At 48.6% G+C, this 12,562-nt stretch overlaps 1 protein-coding gene across 3 annotated transcripts in view; it reads right to left on the bottom strand.

Moving 5' to 3' along the window:
- Window positions 1-3,772: 3,772 nt before the first annotated feature.
- Window positions 3,773-12,562, bottom strand: part of MARCHF3 (membrane associated ring-CH-type finger 3) — a 154,421-nt gene continuing 145,631 nt past the window's right edge. For 2 of the 3 annotated variants that reach the window (XM_042250289.1, XM_004008661.5), the window contains 2 exons: window positions 11,014-11,223; window positions 3,773-4,711 (listed from right to left, as the gene is read on the bottom strand). In XM_042250289.1, coding sequence (XP_042106223.1) covers window positions 4,553-4,711; window positions 11,014-11,223 — 369 coding nt within the window. In that variant the 3' untranslated portion in view covers window positions 3,773-4,552. Of the gene's footprint in view, window positions 4,712-9,231; window positions 11,224-12,562 lie in introns of those variants that run through there. The other variant, XM_060415646.1, reaches the window with a different exon arrangement.

Here is a 12,562-nt window from a genome sequence, read left to right as displayed (position 1 = left end):
CAGTATCAGGAAATGCCAAGTTAATTGAAATCCACGTGTGATTCAGAGATCTCAATCAAGTCAGTCGTTTCAACCTCCAGGAGCATCTCTCAGTTCTTTGTACTCCCAAGCACAGTGTGCTGGATAAATATGTGTTGATTATTTAAAATTAATCCCTCGTCATTTTTTTTTTAATCCCTCGTCATTCTGAAAAGGATTTAAAACTCTTTATGGTTCTTCAAATCATTGATCAAAGTTGTTAAAACCCAGGCAATCAGCCTGACGTTAGCAACAGCGAATAGAAGGAAGGTGAAGGAGGGGTGCTGATGCTCATTCATGAGCTGCCTACTGGGCACTTTCAAAATCCTATAAGGACAGTCTGCTGCTGCTACTGCTAAGTCGCTTCAGTCGTGTCCGACTCTGTGCAACCCCATAGACGGCAGCCCACCAGGCTCCCCCGTCCCTGGGATTCTCCAGGCAAGAACACTGGAGTGGGTTGCCATTTCCTTCTCCAATGCATGAAAGTGAAAAGTGAAAGTGAAGTCGTTCAGTCATGTCTGACTCTTAGCGACTGCATGACTGCAGCCTTCCAGGCTCCTCCATCCATGGGATTTTCCAGGCAAGAGTACTGGAGTGGGGTGTCATTGCCTTCTCCAGAGGTAGGTGTTATCCCCATTTTATAGATGCAGAAACTGAGGCCTACATAAGGGGGAACCCTTGGCCACAACCCACTGTTGGTACACTGCAAACCCAGGGTGACAGACTCATAGCTGGTCCTCTCCCCCTCTGTCCCACCGAGAAGCAAAGAGTCAGGCTTACCCCAGGGCAACTCAATAGTGAGGGAAAGGCAGAGTGGCCCAAAGCCAGCTTCTCGACACAAAAACTTTCATAAAGTCAGAAAAGGTAGATTGTGGGACATAATAGAAATGACACATTTTGGACAGGGTCTGTAATTTCCCGAGTTATCATTATCTAGAGCTGATTTCTCATGACTGCAGCCTTCGTGGCATGAAGCCTCTGGCTGGCAGCCTGCGAGATCCTGCATGTGCTTGGCTAGGAGGGATGGTGTCCAGCCAGGTCTGTCCTGGTCCCAACATCTCAACTTAAAATAATCCTGGACCCTGTCCCCATCCGCTGGCTCACTTCCCATCCCCCTTAAGCCATTCTTAAGGCTTCAGAATCATAACCTGTAAATCTGTTCCAGCCTGAGCTCTGCCCACCCTACGGCTGGTCTGCCAGGAGCTTCTGGGAAGACACTGGATGAAAGTGGAGGGGGAACATGTGCCTATTTCCTTCCCTTCCTCCTTAGGGTCTTCCAGCCTGGGACTCTTCCTGGGAGGACAGGATGAAGACAGAGGTTTCATGCACACCAGGCCTTTCTGTGAGCTGCATGGAGATTTGGGACTAGGCAGACCCAGGTGGGGCCAAGAGAAATCCAAGGGGAGGGAGTCTCCAGCTGGCTGGGGCCCCAGTGCAGGTAGCTGGGCTGCCCATTCACATATTCTTTGGCTTTTCAGCATCCTCAGATGAGTTACTGGCCCAGCCACGTGCAAGTGGCCACCACGGCGCTGGGGGTCCAGGGAGGGAGACCTGTACATGAAAGACAATTACAGGCAACTTCTAAGTCAAGCTACTTATGTCTCCTTAATTGGGTTTCATCTGAGCTCCTGCTCAGTGCTCTGAGGAGCTGGAGGATTTGGGTGCACGCTCTGTGATCCTGTCCTTCCCCAGAGGAGAAGCAGCAGCAGCACGCTGGTGACAACATATGGGGACAGCGAGAGTGCCCTGGACTTGTTCTGCTTTCCTTTCCCTCTGGCATCGCTGCTGTGACACACAATTATCTCTAAGATTCTCCAGGAGAGGATACAGCAAGGGGTGCTGAGAGAGGACTGTGTAAGGGGTCAGAGCAGGGAAGCAATGAGCCAGCAGGATCCTTTACCCGCCTGTGCCTTTTCCTGTTTCAAAAAGAAAGAAGCAGAGAGAGAGAGTGTGTAATACAAGGCTGGCCAGGCCACTGGTAACCCAGACAGCGCCTTCATGCCAGTGAGGAGTACACTCAGCTTTAGAAGATGCAGTGTGGCTTGGTGACAGATGCAGAGCCTGGACCAAAGCTACCACGGCCTCTGTCCTCTTGGCTGGTGTCTTGTGCTTATGGCTGCAGTTCCCTGGACTCTTCTGCCTTGAACGACCTCTGGGTTAAAGGGCCAAGAGAGGATGAAGTGTCTTCCAAGAGCTTTCAGAATCCCAGATGGGCCCTGGTGCTGAGGGAGATCAGTGTCTCATAGGCAGAGGCTGGGTAGGGAGGCATTGATGCTTCTCTCAGCTGGTAAGGTGTCCTGGCCACCATCCCACGTACAGCCCACTCCTCACACATGAACTCTATTTAATTTCCTGGGTGGAGATGCCCTTATAGGGAAGGGGCGTGGCCCGGGCACAGTACCACCTTGCCAACCTTTCCCGGTCTGGAAGCCCCAGCAAGCTGCTGGAACCTGTCTGCCTTTGCTCTTTGGCTTCATTATATCTCATGAATCAAGACAGCAGGGATTTTCTGCAGTCAACCTCCACAGGAAATGATCCTGGGAATCTGCTGCTTCTCTCTTAATTCATGGAAAACACAGACAGGACAAGTTCCTCTCAGGAGTATTTGTGCCACTCAGTTGAGAGGCGTCACTGGTTCACCTCACAGCTCGGGGACCCAGGCTGGGTGGACGTCATTTGTCAAAGATGGTACAGGGATGCAGTTTGCAAGCTACCAAGTTGGACTCTTGGCTCTGGAAATTTAATGTGTGACAGCTGCGTGAAGCCAGTGGTGTCCAGCATTTTAAAAAGGTCAATTAAGAAACGGCTGATGGTGGTGCAGCTCATGACAGCCCAAGGGGGTGAGCAGGGCCGAGTAAACAGAAGGGCTGAGATGTATATTACTGGAATTGAAGTGTCGAAGTGAAGCGTGGTGGGGAGGAAATCTATTATCACAAGCCATAAAACACATCTGAGTTTTGCAGCGGAAAGCAGTACAGCTGTTTCCCTCCCCAGACAGCGCAGGGAGCTGTCTGTGAACGGAGGGCTTGGCAGACAAAGGCGACACCTGCCTGGCTCGATCACTCTGCAGACAAAATTGTTACCCTCCTCACTGCCTGTTCTTTTGCACCTCCTGGAGGAGCACAAGGCAGACGCTGAGGTGATAGTCACAATGTGGGTCATGTTCTAGAAATCCATATTTTAAGCATTCCTCCAAGGCTGGGCTCCACCTTCTCTTCAGGGCATGTGGGTGAGTGAGCGGACGGGAGCCTGAGTGCCACAGTGGATAAGTGCCTTTCCCCAGACCCACGTCTGCTCCCTGGCTTCAGTGGACACCCAAATGCAGGGAAAGTCTAGACCTTTTACATTGTGATGGATAAAAGAGGGGCTCCTTAGAGGAAGCCTATTTCAGCCTGTGACAGCACTGGCTCATGGTTGGGGGAGGCACTGCATGGGGCCCTTTTTCAGAAATCAGACAAAGGGGTCTTAAGACTGCTCGGACAGGCTTTTTTATTTTTTTGCTACATCTACCTGTCAAGCTAGAAATTCAGCAGAGCAATGGGAGTGCTAATTGATATGCAAAACAGGTCCAGAGTTCCTAGAAATGTCTAATGATCCTCCAATTCATTGTGAATGCAGAATTAAGACCCGCACTAAGTGAAATGGGAGTAAGAACACCAACCTTTTTGCTTTCCTTTCATCTTTCCTTTTTCATATCTACTTTGGGAAGCCTCACAGGTTTTATGATTAAAAAAAAAAATAGTATAGCCATCAGTGGGGTTTGTCTTTCACACACCGGGTATTTATTATTAGAAAATAGCTTCTATCAGCTGTCAGTACCAAACAAGTTGAAAGGAGCGTGCTTCTCACCATAAATTGTTTTTCTCCTTAATGAAGTTTAAATAAACAGTTCACTGTGGGGAGAGTTGTCACGCCTTTTTTTTTCTTTAAAAACTGAATAATTAAATGGATTTTAGTATAAAACATCCTTCAAATATGACTTGTCCTGCAGTTATGCTGTCCCCTTGAGGAAGGGACTTGGAAGAGATGGAAAAGACCACTCAAGCTATCAAATTACCCCGAAGAATCTACAGTAAAAACTGGGAAACAAACCAATGAACCCAAACAAAACCCATCCAAACCAGGAAACCAGTTTTAACATCGGCTTTTCAATTTTGATTATCATCTAAGTTTAATATATATATATATTTATATTTGAAATAGTAATAAAAAAGGAAGAATTGAATTGCATCCTTAGCAGGACAACCTTCCTCACATGTGAAAGAGGTGTTCAGAAAATTCCATATCTGCTAAATAAACATGTTTGGCATCTTAGCAAATATCATATGATTGCAGCATCCATGATTTGAAGTCAAAGAGCATTCTCTTTCTTCGGGCGGAGTCCGTTGGTCAGGGCGATGTAATTACATGGCTCTGGATGTTCTTCGACCCACAGGCTTGAGGAAGGGTTTGGGAGTGGCTCAGTGCATGGCCCCAGTGCAGAAACTTCCAAACCCCAAACAACAAATCAACCACCCAACCAAACACACAAACATCAAACAATTGTCTCCTTTGAGTTCCTCTTGACAGAGTGGAGGCCCAGCAGGGACTGCTGGTTAGAAGGGATGTTGACAGACTTTGGAATGAGGAGAATCACCCTCTGATTGGTCCGACGCCATTCGTTGTACAATCGACAGTGGTACCTAAATGACACCTGGGGTTGGGAGAGGAAAAACAAGAGAAGGTTTCAGATAACGGAAGCTGGTTATCAATTCAAACAACCTATGTGCCATTTAAAACAGTTCCAAACATCAGTACAGCTGGGCAAGAGCCTGGGGCAAAACTGCTCTAGCAGGTAGATGCGTGCCGAGTCTGAGGTTCAACCAAAGAGCACTCATGTCCTGAACACAGGGGCAGGGCTCCCCTCGTGCCTCTTCATACTGGGTCAAATCACAGTAATAATAGGAAATGAGGTTCCTCCTGAGCCTGGACTTATTTTCAGAGTAGGGGTTTGGACCCCAAAGGAGAAGAAAGCTGGTTGGGGGCTGTAGGCAGAGCAGGTACAGCGCCAGTCTTCACGCATCTGTGGGACTTTTGGTCATCGAGTTTCTCTCTGTTAAATGAGAAGGATGCCAGGGCTTCACACACCCTTCTGTAGGTTGGACACTGCACAACTCAAAGGACCCCATGCACAGTATGACAAGAAGGGCACCCTTCATACTGTGATAGGGACAACCTACACCACTGTACTTGGCAGCCCCTGTGAGCGACCCCCATTGCCCCCAGCTCCATGTGATAGGACAACCTGCACCGCTGTACTTGGCAGCCCCTGTGAGCAACCCCCACTGCCCCCAGCTCCATGGCTTCCAGTGGAGAAGCTTCAGCATGGGCACCAGCTCCCCCGAGGAGCTCTTCCTGAGCTAGCGTCTGCACCCACCTCAGCATGGCAGCAGTGCCCTGTACACCACTGGCCTGGCCCTCTCCCTGCACTAGAAGCATCTTGAGGGCGGGGGCTTCTGTTGCATTCGTCTTTGCATGCTCTGCACCTGTCACCGTGCCTGGTGCTTAGGAAGTTGCTCAGTTAAGTCCACCGAGTGAATGGATGAGTGAATACACATCCTGTACCTTCCAAAAGCAACACCACTTTTAGACTTGGGCCTCTCTTACACAATATACGACAGCACGAGCAGTAGATGCCTCACCAACTGTGACATAACTGTGCCCCCAAAGTGCTTGCTTCTGGTGTAAATATACTTGAAGAAGCTTGCTTGCTTCTATGGCTTGCTTTGGAGAAGACTGGAGAAAAGCGTTTATCAATTTTCCCAGGAAATTCAAAGAATCAATTCTTCTGAAGATGTATAAACTGCCTTTAAAAGTGGAAGTATAGGTTCTAGTTTGAGTATATCTAGATGTCTAGGTAAGTGCTGGCGAAGAAGGCGCCCATGACCTCAGGATGACAAATTATTCAAGGTACAGAGTGTTTAACCACCTGGGGTAGCTGAGTCATGCTGACCCTAGTACAGGGTCCCTGTTGGCCAAAGTGGACTGATCCTATGGTTTGAGCTCAGTATTTCTGGAAGAGAATGCAGGCTCTTGATCAGAAAGGGCCTGTCTTCATGGAAGGATCATGAAATCCAAGGCCACTCACTCAAATTTCCTAGGGTAGAAAGCAGATGCCACAGACAGAATGCCAGAGACATTTCAGTATGAAAATGTAAGCTCTTAAACTCACACAGATGTGCTTTTCTCCAAAAGGCTCTGAACATGCCAGAGTGGATCAGAGGTTTTGGGTTTTTTTCTTTTTCTGTTTTTAAAGCTTGATTCTCTTATATCTGTTCTGTCCTGCTGCTGCCTGGTGCTACTCATGAAGGTAAGAGGCAGGCTGGAAAACGTGCTGATCAGGGCAAAGGGCAGGGAAGAGGTAGGAAACAGACAAGTACTAAAGACGAGCTGGGGCAGTACAAGAAATCTGGATCTGGAAATATTAGAGGAAAGCTGGATTTGAAACCTAGTCCCTCCGTCGGGATGGTAATGAATTGCGCATGCTCAGTAAGCGCGGGCACAGCGGTAGCTGCGCGCAGTAGGAGGCAGGCAGTGGGATACCTCGTTTGTAGAATGTGAATAATGATATCAGAGATAATGGATAAAAAGCACGCTGCACAGTGCCATTGCCACATGTTAGTGTTCTAGGTCTGTTATTTCTGGCGGGTTAAATCTGAAAAGAGGATAATTTTGCAACGCACCTTAGATACAGGAAGGTGGGGGGAAAAAGAAAAAGAGAGGTTTGGCTATTTCCTCTAAAGCCTTGCTCTCAGTGTGGCCATGAAGGATGTACCACCTGGGAGCTTGTTAGAATATAACAGTTGTGGGCTCCACCCAGACACAGGGAATCAGAGCGTGCATTTTAACAAGATCCCCAGGTGATTCGCATGTACGATCAAGCCTGAGAAGCACTGCTTCGAGGAACTGGGAGTCCAAGCCTTAGGAGGTCTCTCAGTTCCTTGGCCTGGAAGTACAAAAATAAGACCCACTTGTTCAGACAAACAAGTGAGACCTTACTACGCATTCATCTATCTTAATTGCTGTTCACCACCACGGTCTGCAGGCGAATTCAGTCAGTAAGAAAGCATCATGTGCAGATGACGCTGCGTCAGAGATAATGAAGGTAGGTGCAGAGCACAGGGATCATGGGTCTGCAGTTGCCCTGGCTTTGGTCTCTAAGAGCGCCAAGACACTCCCTCCCCTCAGTGGAACAGAAGAAGAATAAGGCAGGTTTGATTTAGAGCTACAAAGAGGCAGTGAGGGAAACAAATAAACACAGGGAAAAAGAAGCTATGGCAGTAGTAACACTGGGACCTTCATTTAGATCTTTATTAAATTTCTGAGGTTTTAAAGAAAGAGGAGGAAGAAAGAGCACAGGACCACTATTCTAAAAACTACTCTTTACGGGATAGGTTTCTTGAAGTGTCTTCATTTTTTTCATCCAAAGGCTATTTATTAACCTCCGGCCACAGGGAAGGTCATGTGCACGGCACACAGAGGGCTGGCACGTATTAGCATCACCTCTCCCCAAGAGGCTTCCCTGGTGACTCAGCAGTAAAGAATTAGCCTGCCCATGCAGGAGACAGGAAGATCCCCTGGAGAAGGAAATGGCAACCTACTCCAGTATTCTTGCCTGGGAAATCCTATGGACAGAAGAGCCTGGTGGGCTACAGTCCATTAGGTCACAAAAGAGTCAGACTCGACTTAGAAACAAAACAACAATAGCTCCCCAAGGGAGGTGACTGGCTGAGGCCGCACGTTTGCTGTAAAGTCATGGCATGATTTGGGAAATCTCATTAGGAATTTTGATTCTGCCCTTTCTCTTTGGAGTTCATGGTGTGACTGAAGCATATGGATGAGGCCAGGGCGGTGGAAGTTGTCTTCCCAGAATGGGGCCTGACCTCTGATCTGTGATGGTCCTGTGGAAGGCAAGAGGTCGGTGAGGGACTGAGTCAGCCATACCGGGTCTTGCCGGACACCCTTGGGGTGTGTCTGAACCCAAGGTGAGCCTTGCCAGGACAGCATTCTATTCAAGCTTTCCCCTCTGTAAAGAGAATTTAAATGATTGACCCATGGGACTGGGAGTCAGCCAGAAGGGCTGGATCATTCATTCCTTCCGTCTGGTGATTTAATCAGTTGCCAACGAGATTCAGTAGATGGCAGGACCTCCTGGGGGGGGGGGGGTGGTCACTGCTACACTGGGCTAATGCAGATCCTCTGTGGACACTTTCTGAACTCTTCACGTCGACTCAGTTCTCACCTACTTGTGCCTGTCCACGGACTTCAAATGATTTGTGGCATGCACAGCAATGTTTCCGGGGTACCTCTTCCCTCCAGCTGTCAGGGTGGAGGTGACCGAGGTCTTGGCCTCCTGGGTGCCAGACACCTGTGTGTGTCAGAGGAGCGGATTCCAGAAGGCAGAACTCCCTGAGTCTGTCAAGCCTGGGCCCCGGTGGAGGCGCTGAGCTCCAAATGCACCTCCGAGCAGAGCGGGTGTGGGTCCCTCTGACAGCACCGGCGAGGCCCTTCTGGGAAGGTTCCTCTGGGGAGAGCCGGGCTGGGACTGACACCGTCGTTTGTTTATCTAAGACATTTTCACAGCATATTCTCCTTAAGTTTGACAGCTTGTTTACAATGGGTTTCTGCTGGAGGGTAGTTTCCAAGTGCTGTCAGCTTCTGAATTAAGGCTCTTGCCAGGCCCGCTCAGTACAGCATTTATCTGGGAAGGAGTTAGTCTAGATTCAGTAACCTATCGCTGAGCTGTGGCCGCTGTGAGTTTTTCACACGAAAGGGGAGGAACGCCGGTATTTCCCTCCAGTTGCTCTTCGTTGTATAGAGAGGGGAGGGAGAGTGTGAGATGGAGGAGCAAAGCAGCTGGGGGAAGAGAGCCCATGCCTCTGCTGAGTGCCCCATGGATGTTCCCGAAGTTATCCCACCTCATCCTCACAACAGTTGAGCCAGGGGTCAGCGGAAGGAGAGGGATGATCAGAGAGGTTAGGGACCCTGTTTGAAGTTACACAGCTATTTGGATGCTAAATCTTGGGTTTAAACACAGAGCCTTTGGATTCTGAAGGCATGTGCTTTTATTTTATTTTTTTACCATGCAGCGCTGCCTCTTGGCAGCATTTCTAGAGTGGAGTATGTCATCAGTCTCCCGAAAGAGCCACTCCAGGGACCTTTCCCACCCAAACCTTCCTTTCACCTGAGATGAGAGATGAAACAGGATAATGTCCATTTTTCTGTAGGTAATCTCTTTTTTTCTTTCCTTCTTTTTACCCACTCCTTCCTCTTTTTTTTTTTTTTCCTTTCCTGTTAGGTAAGTGTATGCTTTACAAAGCAGATTTTCAAAAAGGCCTTAACTTAATTTGAATGTCCAGCGTTTAAGACTACATCTTCTTTCAACCTTCATCTTAGGAACTTGTACAAGAAAAATGAGAGACTAGCAAACTTCCAAACATGGTAAAACTTACACTTAATTGTTTTCCAAAGTGCTCTCCCACATATGCTTTCACATCAATCCCCTAAGGCCAGGAGAAGCTGGTAGGATGGGTATGACTCTCATCCCCACTTTACAGATGAGGACACTGAGGCTCAGAGAGGTGAAATGACTTTTCCAGGGTGGTGCAGGACTTAGACAGTAGTGGACAGACAATTTAGTTTCTTATTTCTAATTCTCTTCCCACAACACTGTCCTTGCAGCTTCTGAGTCAGCCTGATTGCTTGATTTACAGTGAATCAAGACACAGTTTAGAAGCGTAGATGTTTAGAGGAGACAATTAAAGTTTTGACTAAGGGCTTTATTAGGCTGGGAAAATGAATGTCTCCCTTAACCAGAAGACTCCCATAAAGTTCCAAGCACCGAAATACTCCTTATGTACCCAGGCTCAAGGTATGCCCCTTTTACTGAGACTGAAATGCATCCCCCACTTAGCATCTGAAACTCTCACAGGAGAGGAGGTACAGAGCTGGACAAGAGGGAAGGGCAGTGAGCAGGGGGTTGTGGTCAGCATGGTAGGGATGGCAGCCGGTGGCACAGGGCTTGGGATATAGGGTAAGGGAGCAGGTGTGAGCACCATAAGCTTCGCATGCTGACACTGTGCTGCAGAGATGGGAATGGGACAGCCTAGACAGGAAACACATATTGAATAACAACGGAGCGTGCTCGGATTAGAGATGAGCAGGCACATGCCGGGAAGCAGGGGGGCCCAGTTTCTGAAAACTGTCTAGAGGACTATGACATTCTTCCCTGCAGGTCTCACAGGGAAGCATCAAGAGAGAGCAAATGCTGCCCCCTCTTTGTGGGCGCTGCCAACTGATACCCAAGCAACCATGAGGTTAATTAAAACAATAAAAAACCAGAGAGGGTTAAAATTTTTTTCTGTCTATCCAGCAGGAACACTTATTGGGAAATGGTTTTTCTTTAGTGGTAGCTTCTCAGCTAGATGAATTAGTGGTTTTATGGGCAGCAGAATCAATGTCCCAACCCAGAATAATCAGCAGGCGAAGTGCATCTCCTCGTCCAACAAAGACTTTAGGCCTTGTCAGGACGAACGAAGAAAATAACCAGCAGGAGGATTCATGATCTGTGCAGGCAGCAACAGCAACAGCGGCCAAGCGCGTCATTCATCATGTACATCATATACCACAATCCTGGCAAAAGCGAGGAGCATGAACAAGAGAAAGAAGATGCCAGGCCTGCTCACAGAGGAGTGCCTGGCTGTGAGAGGGGAGGAATGCCCAGGGTGTATGCCTTTGACTGATGAACTCTCAGAAGCTGGGGCTTTTTCTTTGCTTCATCTGCTCTTCCCAGCAGTGTACACACACACACACGCACCCCGAATCACTATTGCCAGCACTTAACGCTCTCGTGCTTCCAGGCAGGTGAGGTGAGCTACAGACAAGAGGGAAAGCCATGCCAGGTGGGTGCTGCCAGCTCCCACCGGCTGCAGTCCCTGGGCTCCGGGCCATACTTACTAGTGTCCAAAAGAGGTAAATAGTGAAGAGTGCAACAGTGAGTGCAATCAGTCCGACGGCTTCGAGCCGACTGCTAAAGTGCAGGTGGTCCACAGCGCCCCGCAGGCAGAGCCAGCCTGAGATGGTGGCCAGTGGGGTGATGAACAAGAAGCACACCATGTCTCCAAACAGAGTCCGCTTCTCGTGCTGGGGACCTGGGTTTCTGAGCCACTGCCAGGGGAAGGGAGACAGAGAAAAGCAGGGACAAGGTTAAACACCAGGGAGGGGTGGAGACATGCTACTCTGAGGTTGTATTTGTCTTCAGCATCTGGAGAAGGCACTTCTGACCTGTTCTGAGATTACCTGGAAGCAGTAAGAGCTCATTCCCAGCCCTGTCCCATCAATAGTAGTGATGATGATAATAGTAATAACAATAAAAGCATCCTTGCTGTAGATGTCCTGCTGGTTTTGAAGAGTTCAATGATTATTATGAATCACAATGACCCTATGGGGAAGGCAGAGAGAATGTTATCTTTGAAAGGTAATTGAGGTGCAGGAAGCGCTGTAGTGTGCCAGAGCTTTCCTGTGTCGACCCTGGGAATGCGTGCAGGAAAGGGTTAACTTAGTATGCCCACGTTGCACCCACATTGCTCAAATCCTGCACATTTCCAACACCTGTTTTTTCTAAGATTGGCTCCTAAGAAAAGAGCTCTGCTGCTGCTGCTGCTAAGTCACTTCAGTCGTGTACGACTCTGTGTGACCCCATAGACGGCAGCGCACCAGGCTCCCCCGTCCCTGGGATTCTCCAGGCAAGAACACTGGAGTGGGTTGCCATTTCCTTCTCCAAGGCATGAAAATGAAAAGTGAAAGGGAAGTCGCTCAGTCGTGTCTGACTCTTCGTGATTCCATGGACGGCAGCCTACCAGGCTCCTCCGTCCATGGGATTTTCCAGGCAAGAGTACTGGAGTGGGGTGCCATCGCCTTCTCCAAAGAAAAGAGCTCTAAGTCCTTGTGATAATGTGCCTGATAAACGTGTTTTTGTATGTCTGAGGCCTTGGGCCACATGGTGCCAGGGTAAGCAGATAGTTTATCCCAATGGTGTGATTTATGTTGAACACCTATTTTTGCTCCAGGGGCTGGAGTCTGAGTAGCTGAGGACTTTCACGCGGGCACTGCATATCTTATGTGACTGACCCTAATAAACGCCCTGGACACATCCATGGTTGATAATGCCTTGCACATGTTGTTATAAACTACTGCTATAGAAATTAGGGGCATCTGTGTGATATTGCTGGGAAGGGACATCTGGGAGCCTGTGTCTAGTTCCTCCTGGACTTTGCCCCAGCACCTTCTGCCTCTGTTGATTTTAATTGGTATCCCTCTGTTGTCATTCATTGTAACCATGAGTATAAGAGCTTTTCTGGGTCTTGTGTGTCCTAGTCAGTCACTGAGGGTGGTCTTGGGGAAGGAGACTCACCTTTACTCCATAAACTCCATAATGCCCCCTTCCCTTATATTTTAGGAGCCTAGATCTACTTAGGACTGTCTCTGACATCTTAGACTTCCCTGG

The sequence above is a fragment of the Ovis aries genome, chromosome 5 (assembly GCF_016772045.2).
Source record: "Ovis aries strain OAR_USU_Benz2616 breed Rambouillet chromosome 5, ARS-UI_Ramb_v3.0, whole genome shotgun sequence".
NCBI classification, from domain to species: domain Eukaryota; kingdom Metazoa; phylum Chordata; class Mammalia; order Artiodactyla; family Bovidae; genus Ovis; species Ovis aries.
The sequence above is the reverse complement of the archived record's forward strand: the minus strand, read 5'-3'. Positions and strand labels throughout refer to the sequence as shown.